The 20151-nt window shown below is 42.1% G+C and overlaps 1 protein-coding gene across 1 annotated transcript in view; it reads left to right on the forward strand.

The window, feature by feature from the left end:
* The first annotated feature begins 369 nt into the window (after positions 1-369).
* NDRG3 (NDRG family member 3) overlaps positions 370-20151 on the forward strand; it is a 73566-nt gene continuing 53784 nt past the window's right edge. Inside the window, 2 exon segments of the mRNA XM_005868470.2 lie at positions 370-392; positions 10661-10761. Coding sequence (XP_005868532.1) covers positions 10705-10761 — 57 coding nt within the window. The 5' untranslated portion in view covers positions 370-392; positions 10661-10704.

Below are 20151 nucleotides of genomic sequence, written 5' to 3' on the forward strand. Positions count from 1 at the left end.
CTTATAGCTGGTAGGAACCCAGAGCACATACCACGGCCTTGCCAGCAGTCACTTTCTTAGTATCCTGAGCTGCATTTTTCAAGAGTGGAAGGCAGAGGGTAGTGCTTCTGCTTCTAGAGTTCCTTTAATATGACCCCCATGTTAGAGCTTCACCTGGTTGATAGGTGTCTGTAGTTTTTGAGAAGGCCCCTAGATGGGCATTGTTTTGTTCTAGTAGTTGCTTGTACCAGTACCCTGTAATGAATATAGTATAGGACAGACTCAGTTTTCCAGCTTGACAATCTTTGCAAACTTCTTATTTACCACCTGCTGCCAGGATCCAGGAATCACACGGTGGGAAGGTGGGCCTGTTGTAAAGGGTGCTGCTGCTGCACTTTTCAGAAAAACACAAGGTGTGGGTGGCCCTTATCCAAGGCTGTGGACCATTTTCCTGTTAAAATGAGGGTCTGTAAGCATGCTTTAGCAGAAACCTTTAATCACTTTCCTCCCCACCTTTACTTATGGAATAGAATCTCTGAGAGTATTTCTTCCGGTGAACAGGAACTCAGACTTCCCTTTATGTAGTACAAAAGCTAAGCGAGTTGTATTTTAAAAAGTCATTGTTTCTTTCATGGAGTTGGGTGGTTTGGCTCATTTATTATGCTTTCTGGGGAGTCTCCTGAGACCCTTTCCTTTCCTAAGGGCCCCCAGGAGACAGCAATGAAACTAACATCTATTACCCTAGATCAGTGGTTCTCAACCTTGGCTGCACGTTAGAATCACCTGGGAATCTTTTTAAAATCCTGATTTCTGGGCCTCATCCTCCAGAAATTCTGTTTCTTCGTTATGGGGTGGGGCCACAACATTAGTAACAAAGAAACAGAATTTCCGGAGGATGAGGCCCAGAAATCAGGATTTTAAAAAGATTCCCAGGTGATTCTAATGTGCAGCCAAGGTTGAGACTACTGCCCTAGATGCTTGTGGGGATGCTTAAGCCAGGAGTTTTATGATTAGACTAGAGGCCCAGTGCATGAAATTTGTGCATGGGTAGGGTCCCTAGGCCTGGCCGGTGATCAGGGCTGATCTGTGGGGCAACCGGTGGGGCAATCGGGGCCCCCACTCACATCCGCCTTGGCCTGGTGCCGCCCACTCACCTGCTCCACCATCCTGCCATGGTCCCGCTCTCGTTAGGGCCCATCAGGGCTGGCAACGCCTCCACTGCTGCCCGCTGCCAGCGCTGCGTCACCAATGCCCACCATGTTCCGCGCCACTTTCTGGTGGTCAGCACACGTCTAACTCCCAGTCAGTCGAACTCCTGCCCGTGGGGACAATTTGCATATTAGCCTTTTATTATATAGGATTAATTCAGGCTTTAATCCTGGCAAAACTTGAGAGTGAAGTCATCAGATAATTGTGCTTCTTATAGACTGATGTAATGAATTTAGCCCAGTACTCTGTGAGATATTTCAGAGCCTAGAATAGGAGTCCAGATGCCAGTCCCAGCCCCTCACCTAAATGGCTGTGTGAATTTAGGCAAATAGCTTAAATTTCTAGGTCTCTCTTCGAATCTGAGGATGAGGGCATGACTGTAGGCCAGTGGTTCTCAGTCCTAGTTACATATAAGAATCATTTGTGAAGTTTTAAAAACAGTATCAGGGCCCTACCCTAGCCTGATTAAATTGGATCTTTAGAGTTGGAGTCTGGGTATTGCTATTCTTCAAAGCTCCCAGTCTTTCTAACGTGTAGCTAAGAACTGCCAGGTTAGATGACCATGTATTAAACAGTTGTGTCATTCTGCTCAGGAACCCTCAGTGGTTTTTCATACATAAATTCCCATTTATGTGCTCTGTGTTCTGACCAGCCTTGTCTTCTTCCCAGCTACATTAATCTCTTTGGTGTCTTCCTGGATATGTCTTCCTGGATATATTTTGTACATTTGTTTTTTCCCCACCCCTGATGTCCTTACCTGGAATGTCCTCTTCCCTTATAACGATCCAAAACATATCCATTCAAGGCCCATCATTCTTATCTCCTTTGGGGTACTCCTGACCATTCCAGTCCTTAGTTATTTCTCCCACCTCTACCCTGGTTCCAAGTTTTGTTTAGCTCTGAATAAATGCAATGAACAGTAGATGCAGTGTAAGATGTGATACTCAAGCAACATTCTGTCCTCTTGGGGAGGTGGGACACATGGCAGTGCCATTGGTTTGACTTCTACACTATTAAACATCTTTGTGATATGTTGTATTGTTGGCTATCTCATTTTGTGTGTATATCTTGTAAATATTAGCTGATGAATAGCTTTCTCTGACCTGACTTCAATGGGCATTTTTAACCTTATCCTATTTCCAACAGGAACCTTCTGCTCTTGCCAAACTGGATCATTTTCTAGCAGATCTGTGCTTTCTCATCTCCTTGTGTTTAAGTTAACCTCCCTTTCTGGAATTCCTTCTTAGTCTTATCCTCTCCACCTACAGGAATTTTATCTACCTTTTTTTATTTTAATGCTCACCCGAGGATATGGTTGGGGGGATGATGGTGGAAAGAGAGAGAGGGAGAGGGAGAGGGAGAGAGAGAGAGAGAGAGAGAGAGAGAGAGAGAGAGAGATCCAAACATCTATGGATTACCTCCCTTACATGCCCTGACTGGGGATCACCCACATTACAGGTATGTCCTGATCAGGAGTCGAACCCGCAAACTCCTTGGTCTACGGGAAAATGCTCCAATCAGTTTAGACTCTGGACCAGGACTTTATCTATTCTTCAAGGTCCAGTTCACATGTTACCTCCTCCATGAATCTTTTTCTCTGCATCTACATTAACTGTGTTAACTGATGTTTGCTCTAAACCTCCATAACCCTTAGAGCGGTGGTTCTCAACTCAGCCAAAGCTTTGCCCCCCAGAGTACATTTGGTAATGTCTGGAGACCTGTTCGGTTGTCACAATTGTTGGAGGCAGGTGCTACTGTCATTCAGTGGGTAGAGGCTGGGGATGTTCCTAAACATTCTATGTACATGACACTCCCTACAACAAAAACATCTGGTCCAAAATGTCACTGCTGCCGAGGTTGAGAAACTGCCTTCGAGTTTGCTTGAACTGTAGTGGTTTGTTTATAAACTTAATCTCTCCTATTTAATTGAATTAATGGGTGAAGGCAAACTCCAGTTCCAAATCTCAGCTTTCTTGTTATTAATTTCATATTAGGGTTTAATCCTCGAGCCTGTGGCCTGATCTTAACCACTCGTGTGTGTAATTTAGGACCAGAGATAAAGAGGTCCTCAGTGTGGGGTGGGTGCAGTGCAGTGAGGCAATCTTCTGAATGTCTCTCCTTTTTACCCCCAAGTCTTAATCTGTGATAACCTGGGAGACAGTATGATACAGGACAAAGAGTAAGCATTGGGATCAGGAGAAAATTTGGTTTCAGTCCCAGCTGTTGCATTTATTAGTTATATTGTTTTGGTCACTCCATTTCAACCTCTTTAAGCCTCAGTTTCCCTATTGCTGCAACAGATGCCAGTGCCCCGTGTTTTCCCTCACAGTACCTTTGTGATCATCCAATGTGATGTCAGATGTAAAGGTGCTTTGTAAATTGTAAAGTGCTATACTAACTACTCATTCGGCCACTGGTTCGTAGGTAAAAAGAGAGGATGTGCATCAGCTTGCTGTTGTAGGAGCACCACTGTCTACCTTCTCTGTCAGTCCCCTGGTCTCTTCCTGCAGCTCTTCAGCCATAACTATTTCAGCACCAGCTCCAGCTGGCCCTGTCCAGCTCATTTTCCTCAGTATGCCTCTTTGTTTACAGCCGTCATCCTGTTTTGGTTTTCTGTCTGCAATTTTGCCAAAACCAAAAGTGATTGACTTTGCCTCTAGAATACAAACGAGTGGCCTGGCATCAAGTACATCCTGGCAAAGCCTGATGAAGACCTCACAAATTACCTTGGTCAGGGAAAAGCTACATAACAAGACAGCTTGTAGTTTAGAAAGCCAATAGTACACATAGTCCCTTACTGCCTTTTTTCAGTAACAAAGCAATGTTTTTAAGCACTGGAAATCTCAGTGAGCTTTCTCTGACTAAATGGACACAGTGCAGAGTGAGCTAAAGCCTGAGACCCTCATGTCCCTGGGGTCAGACCAAGTGCATCTTCCCGCTGATTTGCAAGTGACCTTCAACTAGTCTTTGAACCTAATCAGGTTGATAACTGAGTGACCTCTTAGGATTGAGTATGGAATCAAATGAGGTGGGGGAGAATGTAAAATCAAAACATTTACAGGGAGCTCCTACGTCACGAATGTCAGCCCTGTCAGGGGCCAAAAGGTCATCCTGCCCAACCTATTCCCTTGACAGGTGGAGGAATTGAGGTCTAGAAAGGAAAAATGCTTTGCCCAATACCACTCAGCTAGGTAGGGGCCTTCCTAGGTCTAGAGTCCACATCTGATGTGCTTAAGGGCTCTTTCCTTGACTGGAAGAATCTGGGCATTCATTTTTTCTGCGTGGGCAAAGGTTGCACTCAGAAATATGTTAAGGTAAGAAACATTCAAACCTGTAAAGCAAGCATGTCAAACTTGTTTGAGGCATGTGACCTGCCAGCCGTGAGTTTGACATGCTTGCTATAAAGAATTTTTGTGAGTTTATTTGAGCCAAACTGTTGACAGTTGCCTGGAAGCAGAATTTCAAAGTACTGTGATAATGATCCAGAGAATGGCAGTTTTTCACCTTGTTTTATACATTACAATAAAAAAGAGGAGACGTAAGTGGGTTACATGAAGTCCATTGGTGATAGATTAGGGACGTGGGAGAAAGCAAAGGGGGAGGTGGTTAAATGAAGTAAAATGATAGCCCAGCTGGCGTGGATCAGTGCTTGAGCATTGACCTGTGAACTAGGACAGTGGTCGCTAACCGGTGGTCCTTGAGGTCTGAAAGGTTGGCGACCACTGAACTAGGAGGTCACCGGTTTGATTCCTAGTCAGGGCCCAGGTTGCTGGCTTGATCCCCAGTAGAGGGTGTGCTGGAAGCAGCCAATTGATGATTCTTTCTTATCATTGATGTTTCTATCTCTCCCTTCCTCTCTGAAATCAATAAAGATATATGTATTTAAATGATAGCCAGTTTGGCTCAGTGGATAGGGCGTCGGCCTACGGACTGAAGGGTCCCAGGTTTGATTCTGGCCAGGGGCACATGTCCAGGTTGCGGGTTTGGTCCCCAGTAGGGGGAGTGCAGGAGGCAGCTCATCAGTGATTCTCTCTCATCATTGATGTTTCTATCTCTCCCTCTCCCTTCCTCTCTGAAATCAATAAAAAATATTTTTTTTTTGAAAAGTAAAATGATAGACACATGCTTCTTTTACATAAGTGGGTACAGGATAGTTACATGATAACAATAACAATGAGGGAATTTGTGGTCTCTGCCCTGGTGCATTGGTTGTGCCCTGAGGGGTCCAGAAAAAGGGAAGTTACCCAGACATTCCAAAAGTATGTTATCTTAGATGCAAAAAGACAGTAGGCTCAGTTAAGATCAAAGTTGATACAGGCCTAGGACAGGACTACCCGCCTTAGACTACTTTTTAATTTTAAAAGTTTTAATTTCACACCATCCTTTGTGGTTACTTTAGGTCTTTGTGAGTTTGCAAGGCTGTCACACAGGCCTTCCCAGAGCTTGTCAGGGTAGCTAGCATATGGCCCCTTTTTGTCCACAAATATATTGTTGGACTTTATTTAAACTGTGTTCTATAGAGCCCTAGCTGTCTCATCACCACTTCAACCAGTACCCCTACATGTTTTTCTGTTCTCTATTTTAGAGTTTTGGTGCAAAAATTAAAACTCAGTAGTTTTGATCTTTAAAGGTCCTCTCAAGTGCTAAATATCAAAGAACACTGGTGCCTCTCCTGGCCATCCTAAGAACATTTTGCTTACATTTAAATTCAGAAATGTCAGTTTCTGTATTTCTAAAAGGTAATAGTCATGGGCTTTTTTTTTTTTTTTTTTTTTTTTTTTTTTTTAGCATGGAGAACTGAACCTCATTTTTCCTAGATTTTAATACTACTGACTTTCACTGCCAAAGATAATGTCTCCTTCTTAGGCTTCCTTCCCCACCTCCTTTCCTCCAATATTTGACAGTTTTCTCCCCTTTCATGTAAACTTCTCTTCTCCCTTGACTTCTTTGACTTTGTATTTCTGCATTACCTCTTGCATCTCTTGAGCATTTTTTCTTTGTTTCTTATTGGTTCTGCTTTCTTTTCTATCACTGAGTTGTCTTCCAGAAGAGCCCAAGGCCTACAGCTCCTCCACGTCTCTGGTTTGGTGAGTGCTGTGGGGGAGAAAAAATAATTTTCCTTCTACCCTTCTGGCTGGCCTAATAATCAAGTTGACACAAGACAGATTAACAGGAGAAAAACAAAGTTTAATAAAATGAACACCTCCTGTATACAGGGGAGAGACCCAGGAAAACTAATGAGTAACTCTCCAAAATGTCAAGCCATCACCTTAAATACCACCTTCAGCTAAAGACAATAGGTATTGGGGATAGAGAGTCACCTCTGGAAAATTACCCGGCAAAGCACAATAAATAAAAATAAGATTGTTGTATAGAGTTAAGTCCATGTCTTCATCATTGATAGTAAACGCAGGCATGGTATAGTGAGGAAAACACTTCTACAGATGGAAGTGTCCTTCTACAGTTGTAAATGTCCTTTTACAATGTCCTTCTACTTGGTTTTCAGAGCTTTTCCCTTGTCTGCTGTTTCTTAAAATTAATCAGCCTGAAATAATCAATATCCCAAAGAGGCATATTTTGGGGTGGCAAGCTCTGCTCTCCTTTAGCACCTACACAGATTTTCCTCACTAAATCTCACTCCACTCTGTGTCCCCAACCCTGGCATGTGCCCCGACCAGGAATCGAACTGGTGACCTTTTGGTTCATGGCTCAACCACTGAGCCACACTGGTCGGGCTTTTTTATTTTTTTGGTGATAACTCTTAATGTGGGCCAGGCTCCTAGATAGTTGGGGGCAGGGGAGCTTGAAATAATCCATGTATTACTTAGGCACATCTTGGGGTGGCTTGTTCTGAACCTCTACAAAACCTTGGCAAAATCTGACTTCTCTGACCTCACAATGTTCTTATCAATTTTATACTCCTGATTTCCTTTCTTTATATCTGTGATTTTAATAGCCGGCTCAGGCTCTTTTCACCTGCCAGCTAGATTTCTTTCTTTTGTTTCAATACATCTTTATTGTTGAAAGTATTAAAGATGTCTCCCCCCCAACCCCCCCATTGACTTCTTCCATTCCCCATCAACTAGATTTCTGCACTAAACTACTAAACTCTATCTTTCTCCAGTACATCATTCCCCTTCTAATTAGTCTGGTCTGTTGAATCTTTTATTTATTTATTTATTTATTGGGGGGGGGGGGCGGGAAGACTGTTGAATCTTTTTGAATTCCCATCTGAAATCTTTTTTAGAAGAAGGCAGGATAAAATTAAATTGTCTTCCTCTGTCCCATTCTCCTCATCTCTATTAGGGATTGATTGGTGCTAATAATCTAGCCTTTCTGTTCTTCATCTCAACTCCAATGATCTTCACTCCTCATATGATGAGGTCACTTATTGGATTGTCATCACTCAAAGCTGATTATGCCTAAGATCCTGAACAAGATATCCAGGTGATTGTTTGAGGCTCACTGTTCTAACAAAAAGCAAGAAATAACCATTGTTTCTGAAACTGGTTACCAAGTAATAGATGGAATTTTGTTTCTCTTTCCCTACTCATGTTCTCCTAATCCTCAGCTAACTATTGAGATATTGAGGGGTTTTTTGCTGGTGTGATGACTCAAACCTTCATTCTAAGGCATCTGAGTTACTAGTGATACAGAATTACTCTGGGCTTCTATTACCTTTACTTCAAGGAGGTGCCCCTGTGACTAGAGAGGAAGAAACTTGCCCAGGGTTCTACAGCCAGTAGATAGAGCCTGGTGTTGACATTATGGTATAGTGGGGAAAGCAAAGGCTTTTAAATCCTTGCCTTGTACTTCTTAGATGTGGGATATTGGAAAAGTCACTTCACTTCTCTCTAAGCCTAAGTTTCTCAACTTTAGAGTAAGAAATGAAGATATCTACCCAAGAAGACAGGAGGATTCAACATAAGGTGCTTAGGTTATAGTTCCTGGCACAGTATAGGATTTATACTCCCTTCCCCCCCGTTTCCCCCAGCCATTTGGTATCAGGCTTACTTCTTCAGTTCGAGGATGGCTGGTTTTTACTTTTCAGTCTTCCCTCTACCTCATAAAGCTGGGAAAGAGGGTTAGCATTTTGTTATTTACTGCAGTTTATAAAATCCCTACTAGCTTTTAAAAATATTAATATCCCTTAGTACCAGGATGGATCTGCCAGTCATATCATTTGTGCAGAGGGAACCTCAGGCTTTAGATTCCCCAGGAGGAAGCCAGTCTGTGTAGCTGGGAGATCTGGAGATGGAATTTTCCACCATGTGGTCTTAGTTTTCTCATAGGTGTTAAAAAACTGTTCATTGGCAAGGGCTCAGAACAATTAGAACTAAGCAAAAAATTGAGTCTCTAGAAGAATACATTAGGTCCCCTTTAATGTGGAAGGTGAACATCTATTGTCTTATTGCCAATTCTTAAGTCACACTATAGCAGCTTCCTGTCCTGCATTAAGTCTGCACTGGACCCAGCTGATGGGGACAGCCTTCTTATTTAATTTGTGCCTTTATTGAAGTGTTTGTCCTGGCCCAAACATCACATCATCACTTTTTTTTAATCTTTATAAATTGCATGGGAACACAGTGAATGCCAGTCACTTTGGACCTGAGGGCAGCTCAGGCTTTCCTCTGTTCCCAAGGCTCTTGGACAGGCCTTATGCAGTCACATTTGAGTTAGCAACATTTTGAAGTATCCTGCTTGCAAGTGAGTGAGTTAGAGTAGGGAATAAAGCAGGTGGGTTGGAAAAACATTTTCAGGAAATCACCATTTTACATGGGAAAAAAGAACAAATGGAAATAGACGAAATCTTAACAGTAGTTGTCTTTAGATGGAAACACTAAGTAAAATATCTTCATTATTCTGTGGTTTCCACATTTTCTAAAGTGAGCATATATAGTATTGCTTTTATAATAGGAAAAAGAACTTTAAAATCGCCATTTTAAATTATTGATAACCAGTGAAGTCCAAATGAAAAGTAGCCACAGTTTATAGTGTGATTAATAAACACACAAGTAGATAGCAGGTAGGCCAATATTTTTAGAGTTAACTGGGTCAAAGCATGACTGCAAAAGAGAGAATTGTAGATGCTGCCTGAAATTTGTGATAAAAGATTCAAGCCATTCCATCTCCTTTTGAAATGTAACTGGTAGAAAACAAACTAAGTCCAGCTGCTGTGGCTCATTTGGTAGAGCATTGTCCCAAGCACCAGAAGGTCACCGGTTCCATTCCCAGTTGTGGCACAAGCCCGGGTTATGGGCTCAATCCCCAGTAGGGGGCGTGCAGGAGGCAGCCAATGTTTCTATCTCCCTCTCTGAAATCAATAAAAACACTTTTTTAAAAATCAGTTTAAAAACAAACTAAAAATTTCAGCTTTTGAGCATTCAGTAGCTTAATCAAGTTTATAGGATGCCTGGGATCTGAGAAAAGAATCATGTTCTACAGGAAAGTTAAATTATCATCAGGCTTGTGCTCTCTAAGTGGCACAAATGTTTGGGATGCTTATGATTGGCATGTGGGGTTCATAGTTTGAAGAGTGTTCCTGCTTGGCATTCTCTGGGTCCTTGGAAGGAATAATAAAAGTCATGGGTCTTACCCACACTCAGGGGAGAGAGAGGTTATGCTAGGATGTGAATATCAGAAGGCAGAGAGCATAGACACCACTTTGAGTCTGTCTGCCATAACTGTCTAGTTCAGTGATGGCGAACCTATTACACGCATGTCACCATTTTTGGTTGATTTTTCTTTGTTAAATGGCATTTAAATATATAAAATAAATATCAAAAATATAAGTCTTTGTTTTACTATGGTTGCAAATATCAAAAAATTTCTATATGTGACACGGCACCAGAGTTAAGTTAGGGTTTTTCAAAATGCTGACACGCTGAGCTCAAAAGGTTCGCCATCACCGGTCTAGTTTCTTGTGTCTTCAGCACCCTGAGCAGTGCATGTCACATGCTAACCTCTAATATTTGAATGAATGGAAGTAATGGGACTATTATATTTCCAACTCCTGGTTTAAATTTTTTTCATTGCGAGAGAGAAAGGAAAAGAGAGAAAAAACACACACACACAAGAGATTTGTTGTTCCACTTATTTATGCATTCATTGGTTGACTTGTATCTGCCCTGACCAGAGATAGAACCTGCAACTTTGGCGTAACGGCAGGATGCTCTAACGCCAGTGGTCGGCAAACTGCGGCTCGCGAGCCACATGCGGCTCTTTGGCCCTTTGAGTGTGGCTCTTCCACAAAATACTGACTTCTGCTCATGGGCCACGAAGTTTCAATCGCACTGTACATGCGCGCCCACACGTGGTATTTTGTGGAAGAGCCACACTCAAGGGGCCGCAGAGCCGTATGTGGCTTGCCAGCTGCAGTTTGCCAACCACTGCTCAAACCAATTGAACTACCCGGCCAGGGCCCAACTCCTAGTTTAAGCCTTTTTCTTCACTACCTTCTCTTCTGTTTCAGAGTTACTGATTTATTTTTGAGAATCCTCTACTTTCATCTTCCTCATGGATGAACTTCAGGATGTTCAACTCACAGAGATCAAACCACTTCTAAATGATAAGGTAAAGACTGCTCTGTTTTCACTAAAATGTAGAGACTACTCTTTTTTTTAATTTTATTTTTATTTTATTGCCTAAAGTATTACAAAGAGTATTACATATGTCTCCTTTTTTCCCCCGCCCTTGACAATCCCCTGGCCTCCCCTACCCCCCAGTGTCTTATGTCCATTGGTTATGCTTATATGCATGCATACAAGTCCTTCGGTTGATCTCTTACCCCCCTCCCTTCTGCCCCCCACCTGGAGAGCATTATGCTAAGTGAAATAAGCCAGTCAATGAAGGAAAAATACCACATGATCTCACTCATTCATGGATAATAAAGACCATTATAAACTTATGAACAAAAATAGATACAGAGGCAGAGCTGCCTCAAACAGATTGTCAAACTGCAGCGGGATTTGACTTAAAATACAAGTATCTTAAGTTTCAATTTCTTTTTTTTTTTAATGTATTTTTATTGATTTCAGAGAGCAAGGGAGAAGGGAGAGAGAGATAGAAACATCAATGATAAAGGAGAATCATTGATGGGCTGCCTCTTGCATGCCCTCTGCTGGGGATCGAGCCCACAACCTGGGCATGTAGCTTGACCGGAATTGAACCCAGCACCCTTCAGTCTACAGGCCAATGCTCTATCCACTGAGCCAAACCACCTAGGGCTTGAGTTTCAGTTTCTCTAAGGAAAACATCCATGGCTAGTGAAGTGCATAGGCTACAACACTCTCCCTACAGTTTGTCAAGTATATGATGGGCCCTAACTGGTTTGGCTCAGTGGATAGAGCGTCGGCCTGCGGACTCAAGGGTCCCAGGTTCGATTCTGGTCAAGGGCATGTGCCTTGGTTGCAGGCACATCCCCAGTAGGAGGTGTGCAGGAGGCAGCTGATCGATGTTTCTCTCTCATCGATGTTTCTAACTCTCTATCCCTCTCACTTCCTCTCTGTGAAAAATCAATAAAATATATTTATTTAAAAAAAAAGTATATGATGGGACCCTTCTGCCAACGTGGAGGTTTTCATCCAGGGATGCCTGAATGTCAGGAATATGCCTCATTTTTATTTTAGTGTTAAAGAAGTACACAAGCTAAAGACCAGTGTGATATAAGTTACCAAAAAGCTAAGAAAGGCTTATCCTCTCTCTGGTCCCACTCCATTCAGTAAATGTGCCTGAAATCCCTTTTTTTCAATCCTCTTTTGGTTTATTGTCATTGTCCCCTATTAAAATACTCTTGTTGCTTGGTGTGAATGACTACATGGCATTCTTTCCTGAGGGAAGTATTGATGAAGAGTGAGGGTAAAATGGGTGAGGCTGGTATGAGGGGTACACCAAAAGACGTTGTTGCCTGTTACCTTTTTTTTTTGCTGAAAGAAAGGCCCTTCACCTACAACTTCTATGGCTGTTGACTTACTATGCATTTTGTTCATTTGCTATTGAATCCTGTCAGCTCCATTTTCTCCCCTGTGACATCATCTCCAGCTCCCCTTTCCCTCCTTCCTTTATCTTTCACCAGATTTTTTGTTCTTTCCCTTGGCAAGCTGTACACTTTGTTTAGCCCCCTTTGGTTTCTTCTGCTGCTTCCCCCTCATGTTTAAAAAAAACTCCTTTAAGTACTGTCTTTTGGTGCATATGAAGGGCTGTCCCCAAAATGATGTGCCTCAAAGAAGAGGAAGGAAATAAAATCTTATGTAAATTTTATGCATAGCCACAGAAATGAAGTTACTAGACAGGTATGTAGCCAGTTTAGCTTCTGGAAGATTATAATCTCTCCTAAATCTGGCTGATCACCAGAATCAACCAAGGAATTGTTTAAAAATACAGATTCCTGGGTTCCACTCTACACCAACTAAATTGGAATCTGAGGGGAGGAGAAATGGACACACACACATACACCTCTGTGATCACTGTTCCTGCTTGTTGGAATTACTTGGGGAGATGTAAAAATTACCAATGCGTTGGCCCTACCTCCAGAGGTTCTGATTGAATTGTTCTGCGGTGTGGTTGAGCTTTTAAAAAAATTCTCATAATTACCCTGCTCACTTGGCCCGGTTATTTGAAGTGCCATCCTGTACACCAGAAGGTTTTGGGTTTGATTCCTGGTCAGGGCACATATCTAGGTTTCAAGTTCAAACCCCAGTTGGGGTGCATACTAGAGGCAACTGATTGATGTTTCTCTCTCTCTCTTCCCCTTCCTCTCTAAAAAAAAATCAATAAAAACATATCCTCAGGTGAGGGTTAAAGAAAAAAAGAAAACTCCCATAATTGAGAACCGAGCCTAAAGTGATTAGCCAATGTAGGAAAACCATGACCTAATGGGTCTCAGCTATTTGAGGACTGGGACACAGATAAGAGGAGGACCCTTTCCTAACCCTGGAAGGACATGGGATGCCTGAAGAGGCCCTATACAAAAGAGTTGCAGGATTGACTGCATAGCTCATAGAGAAAGTATATGGAAAAGTGACTGTTACCATAGAAAAGCATTGAATTAATTTCTGAATCCTCCTCTCTCAGGCCACAATGATGCCTTGGCTGTGTCTGATATATGCCCAAGTTCTATGGGCAGAATTGTGCTCCTCTCCCCCCAAATTCATATGTTGAACCCCTCCTACCCGCCCATTGACTTTATTGAAGATAGGGCCTTTAAGGAGGTAATTAAGGTTACATGAGGTCTAAAGAGTATAGCCCTATTCCAATAGGATTCGTGGCCTTTTAAAAAGAGGAAGAGAGAGAGAGAGATGGCTACTTTTTGAGGACACAACAAGATGGTGGCCATTTGTAAGCCAGGAAGAGAGCTCTTACTAGAAACTAAACCCTACTGGGATCTTGATCTTGTATTTCCAACCTCCAGAACTGTGAGAAAATAAATTTTTATTGTTTAAGTCACTCAGCCCATGCAGTCTAAGAATTCAAGTAATCAATGCCTCACTTCCTAACATCTGTTACCTCCTCTTTGATATGCCTGTGCTGTTCCTACCCACTTCCCATGCTCTCTCTCCCTAAAAAGTGCTCCTATTCATTGTGCATGAGAGCTCCCCTGCTCCAGTGAAGCTTTATAGAAGTAGATTGGCAAGAGGTCCTCTTTGGATGGGGCATTCCCAAACAAAGAATTCCCCCCCAGTTAGCCCCCCCCCCCCCCCAATATATCAATGCTTCTATCTTTGCTGAGCAAGTGGGTGCTTTTGCATACCCTGTGAACGGCATAATGATGATAATGCTGCTTACCCATTATTTCATTTGACCCTGCCAATAGCTTGGTGATATAGGACATACAGATCAATTATTCCCATGTTGCTGGTGAGGAAATTAAGGCTAAGAGAGGTGAAGTAGCTTACTCTGATTGAGTACCTAAGAATGCCTACCGCAGAGTCTTACCACTACTACGGTTTTGGGCTGGAGAATGGTTTATTGTGGGAGACTGTTCTGTGCATTGTAGGGTATATCCTTGGCCTCTACCCACTCACAGGATGGCAGTAGCACCTCCCCAGTTGTGACGGTGAGAAATGTCTCCAGATATTGTCAAATGTCTCCTGAGGGGCAAAGTTCTCCCCAGTTGAGAGCCACTGCTATTAAAGGACAAGCCTTCAGGTTTGAATAGGTATAGATAGATGTCTTGAGTTTTTTTTGTTTTGGGGGGAGTTTTTTTACTTTAACCTATTCTGCTATTATTTATTAAGCACCTTTTAATGCCAGATGCTTTACATACCTTCTCCCTTTTAATTATCAGAGTATCCCTCTGAAGTAGATAGTATTATTCCTCACTTAGCAGATGAAAATCTGACTGAAAGAGTGGCATGCCCCATCAGTAAGTGGCAGAGCCAGGACTAAAACTTATATCTTTCTTATTCCAAAACCTGAGGCCTTTCCACCATGTTCACTCAGTAGGTGTTTTGGCATCACCGCTGTGGCTTGCCCTGTCTCTTTCACTTCATCTTTCTCTCCATTCTCCTCATAGACACATGCTTATATAAAGACATCACTATACTCTCCTGGCTTCAGGGAGCTAAAGGAAATCTAGACCCAATCTAATATGGAGAAATTTGTCCTGAGATGACTGTGAGGAAGCATTCTCAAAATAGCGTTAAGTGAGGCTTTTCTCAGCTCAGAATTGTGAAGAAGTGGGTAATTTTTTGTGCTTGTTTTGGCTCCAGTGATGAAAAGAAGCACCCACTAGCACTTTGCTTTGGGAGGCCAGAAACTGCACAGCAATATGAAATGATTTTTAAAAAAATAGCATTTAATAATTTTCAAAGCATTTTCACAAATCCTCCTATATAATAAAAGGGTAATATGAAAATAGACCAAACGCAGAACAACCGAACAACCAATCAAAGAGTGGTATGCTAATGATATACTAAGGCTGCTCAACCGCTCGGTATGATGTGCACTGACCAACAGGGGTAGATGCTCCGACCGGTAGGTTAGCTTGCTGCTGGGGTGTGGACGATTGGGACTGAGCTAGATGGGCCGGACACGTCCTGGAGCCCTCCTGCGGTCCCTCCCTGGCCCAACCATGCACCAGTGGGGCCCTTCAGCCTGGCCTGCACCCTCTCGCAATCCGGGACCCCTCGGGGGATGTTGGAGAGCCAGTTTCAGCCTGATCCTGCAGGCCACTTGCCTTGGGAGGGCAACAGACGCAGGGCTCATGGCTGGTGAGCGCTGCTGCGGCGGTGCGAGCCTCTCGATCCAGGACTGATTGGGCATGAGCCCGCAGCAGGCACAGTGGGGCCAGGATGAGTGGGAGCGGCAGGTAGGAGCTGCAGGCGGCGTTGGAGTGCGGGTTTCGGCCCCGATCCCTGCAGGCCTCCCAGAGGGACCCCACCCATGCACAAATTCGTGCCTCAGCCCTCTAGTATCAAATAAATCTCGTAACCTCTTGTAAAATAAGTAGTTAAAGGTATTTTCAGCTTTATTTTACAGATATGGCTCAGAGAGGTTATATGACTTGTCCAACGTTAGTGTCTAGTATGGTAGTAAAGCCAGGACTAGATCCCACATTTGTTGATTTCAACTTGAATCAGGGGTCTAGAGATCTTCCCATGATCTGCTGCCTCTTGTAGCTGGTAGTTTCCACTCCTCACTCAAAAGACCTTATACCAAGCAGGAGAGTTGACTGGGTTTTGCTTCATTTTTCCTGTCCTCCTCTACCTACTGTTGGTTCAGATATTACTGAGTCTGATGAAAGCCAGCAGCCAGGCTTGAGAAAATAAGTAGGGGGCCACAATTGGACCCTGCAGAATTGAGAAAATACCAAGAAGGGGTATAAATATTTGGTTGGGAGAACAGAAACAAGTTATTTACTTTGTTTTGGTTGTTGTTACAGTAGGAACAGGTAGACCCTATTACAGTTTGATTTCTCTTTCTACTAGAGACTAGAAATAGAAATGTGAGGAGAGGAGGGTAGGAGAGAGAACTCAGGAGTTAGCTTTTTTATAAACTTCCAATAGTAGAAACAGGCAAAGGGCTAGTGCCAAGGTTTCTTTTAAAAAAAATTTATTGACATTTTCATTAAAGAACTAGAGGCCTGATGCACGAATTTCGTGCAAGGGGCTCAGCCCTTGAAGCCGTGGTGGCTTGCCTCGGCCCTTGCAGCCCTGGCTTCGTCTGAAAGGTCGTCTGGCAGGTCGTTTGGCTGTCTGGTCTAATTAGCATATTATACTTTTATTATTATAGATATTTGGAAAGTACTACATCTATTGTGCACTAGAGGGTGGGTGTCCCTTAACATGCTAACTAAGAGGTGATTGTCACATCATTTGTCAGAAATTCTCAAGATGGGACTGGAGCAGCAAATGAGTTCCCAAGCAAGTAATGATACCACTCTGGTAGACAGTTCTCAACCCTCTACAATGTCAGCAGGAGTTGGTGGGAGGAGCCCAAGCCTTAACCATAACTTAGCCTGGTGCCCACAGAGTTTTTATTCCAAGGGGTCAGTGACACATAATGTTAGCCTGATAGTCTGTTAAGGTAGAGGTTTTTTTAGAATTGAAATTGTACTTTTTCATCAGTCTGCAGATGGTTATCTAAGTGTCTGACCTCTTTATAAGTTTCTTTATGAAGTCTCAGTTTTTTAATTAGTATTTCTGAAGGTAATAATATAGATAATTAAAATATATATACACATACAGCCATACAAACACACATACTCACATATATGTAGAACTTTCACTTTTGTCTCTGGATTATAGCTTGAACAGATTTCTCTTTTAATAGAAATGTCATATTTTATTCTCTAATAGTCTTTTAAAATTAACTTGTTTCTAAAATTTTACTGTTTAAAACAGCTCCCTTCCCCCATTTTAATTTCTAGCATATTATTTGCATATAATTCTTCTTCTTCGATATTTTTATTCAAATTGAGTATGTCTATTTTAGGATGTTGATAACCTATGCAAAATGAAGTTTATTGCATTTACTAAGTGCTAGGACTGAGAATATAATGGTGAATTAGACACAACCTCACTCCCTTCAAGTTCACAGAACAGGTAGATTTACTTCAAATCTTCCTCTTGGTAGTTGGTTCTGTGGTCTTATCTATCTTGTCTTCTTTTCCATTATATCTTTTACTTTCTGTCTTTTGAAACTATATATTCCTCTTGACTAGATCTCATGTTGGGAAACTACATCTCTCTTCTTCTTCCTAGCAATTACTTGTGTTGTTTTTTTTTTAACTTTTTAAAACTTTCTCCCCGCCCCCCTTTTTTTTCATACTTCTTTTTATTCACTGACCTATTCTTAGTTGTGTTTTGCTTAATCTCCAGGCTTGTATTTGAGAGAATTACTTGTTTTTAATTTACCTTCAGGAACTGCTTCACTTACCTTCTACACCTGGCACGAGATCCTACCAGGAAACGCTCCTCTTAGCCGGTTTCTACCTTGACTGCAACTTTCAGTAATAATTTATCTTTCTTTTTTTGTCTTTCCCCCAATTATTATATTATTTTAATTTTTTTCTTGAATCCCTTTCATCTATTTAAGTCTGCTTAGTGCAAGAATCTCTTTGAACATGGAATTAATGGTATCTTTAAAATGTATAGAAATAAAAAAGAAGACACACAGAATTTGAAACTCGTAAAAGTTTTCTTAGAGTAGAATTATGTACCTCAAATATCAGAGACAATTAAGTTCTCATGGAAGGGCTCCAGGAAGTCTTGATCCTTCCAGAATACACCCAATAAGCAGTATGAAATTTTTAATGAGTTCAAATAATATGTCTTCACTTGACCACAGATCGAGTAATGGCCTCCATTCAGAAACTCTGGATGCTAAATACTGTCAAACAAACCCAGGCATATCCTTTCTCTACGATGATCACTCATGAAGCCTGAAGCCATTCTCCAAGAGGGTCTGGCATCTCTTATAAAAAAATGCCAAGAAAACAAGTGTTAGTCTTCTTTCAATTATTAGTACTTTTCTTTCTGAGAGCCTAGCTGTGTACATTGGATTAAGAACATGTAGTTGTTTTTTGCTACTTATTCAATAAAGAGAAGTTTGCTTTGATTTCTAGAAAGAATCATCTCTTTCCACTTTTGGCATTTCCCTTTGTGCTCATCTCAGAGACTTCAGGGCTTCACAGAATGCCTCATGACTGGTGCTTTATTTGGGGGACGGTGCAAGTTGAATCAGGAATCAGGGGCTCACTGGTCATTTATATTCTACTCAAACCATCTACCCTAGTATATAAGACGGCCCTGCTTTCTGCTTCTTATCGTTAATTAGAAGTTAAACAAAATGGCCCAGCCAGTGTGGCTCAGTGGTTGAGCATTGACCTATGAACCAGGAGGTCATGGTTCGATTCCCAGTCAGGGCACATGCCTGGGTTGCGGGCTCGATCCCCAGTGTGGGGTGTGCAGGCATTGACCTACCAGGAGGTCATGGTTCGATTCCCAGTCAGGGCACATGCCTGGGTTGCGGGCTCGATCCCCAGTGTGGGGTGTGCAGGAGGCAGCCAATCACTGATGTTCCTATCTCTCCCTCTTCCTTTCTGAAATCAGTAAAAATATATCTAAAAAAAAAAAGAAATTAAACACAGTGATTTCTCTGAAGGAGTTCTTGGGCATATTATGGGGCTAATGGGAGCCGTGGAATATTATAATCCCTTTTACCAGTAGTGGCATTCCTGAGAAATAAGCGTCCCAGTCCCATCTGCACGGTATCTTTGTTGTCTCTCCAAGCTCTGATAGCATCAGACTTTATTTTGTGAACTTGGTTTCATGCCAGGAATAATACTTCAGACCAGCTGTCTCCACCACCCTTTCCAGTTCTCGGTATTATCTGCAGTCTCTCTGATTGGTAACCTATTGTGATTTTACTGCCACCTTTAGAGAACTAAGGTCTGTTCATCCATAGCCTTATTCCTGCAAAAGCTTTCTCTATCTAAATCAGTACTGTCCAGAAGTTTCTGCAATCATGGAAAATTTTTTTATCTTTGCTGTCCAATAATACAGTTGCCACTAGCCATGTGTATCTGCTGAGCACTTGAAATGTGGCAAATGTGACTGAGAAACTGTAACATTTAAATTTAATTGCCACATGTTACCAGTGACTACCATATTGGATAGTGCTGCTGTGGATGTACTAGTTCCTCTTATCTGGAGGACAGTTTGTTTCTTTGGGGTTTTTTATACCATACTGGGCTGTGTTTTTAAGATCTCTGTTTTGTCCTGCCAGCAGTGGGATACAGAATTGTTTCTAAGAGGATCTTCTTTTTTTTTTTAATTGACCATTTTACTTGGTTTTTTTAAATATTTTTTAATGTTTTTATTAATTTTTGGAGAGAGAGGAAGGGAGAAGAATAGAAAGATAGAAACATCCATGAGAGAGGAACATCATTGATCAGCTGCCTCATGAACTGCCCCTACTAGGGATCAAGCACACAACCCAGGCATGTGCACTGACTGTGAATTGACCCAGTGACCTCTTGGTTTCTGGGTCAATGCTCAATCAGCTGGGCAAAATTTTTTTTTATTGATTTTTAGAGAGAGAAGAAGGGAGAGGGAGAGAGGGAAGGAGAGAAATACTGATGGCAGAATGCAAAATCCATTGGCCGGGAATTGAACTAGCAACCTTCCGGTGTGTGTGACTGTGCCCAACCAACTGAGACTTTTTGGCCAGGGCTAAGAGGATCTTGAAGGAGGGATAGGACTGTTTAGTGACCAGCTGTCTAGATCTCTGAAGGGGCAGCTTTTGGGAAGGTGCTTATTAGTAGCTCCACACCTTCGGGAGACCATTGTAGGCAGAATATATATTTTATGATAACATAGTTTCTAAATAAAAAGGTTTCTTTCAGCGGAAGGGCTTTACTTTATGAAAAATCAAATCAGAAGGGTTTTTTCCCCTCCCAAACACATCACTCATTATCATTTTTATACTCTTACTAGAGGCCCGGTGCACAAAAATTTGTGC

This window comes from Myotis brandtii, unplaced genomic scaffold (genome assembly GCF_000412655.1).
Source record: "Myotis brandtii unplaced genomic scaffold, ASM41265v1 scaffold27, whole genome shotgun sequence".
In the NCBI taxonomy this organism is placed as follows: domain Eukaryota; kingdom Metazoa; phylum Chordata; class Mammalia; order Chiroptera; family Vespertilionidae; genus Myotis; species Myotis brandtii.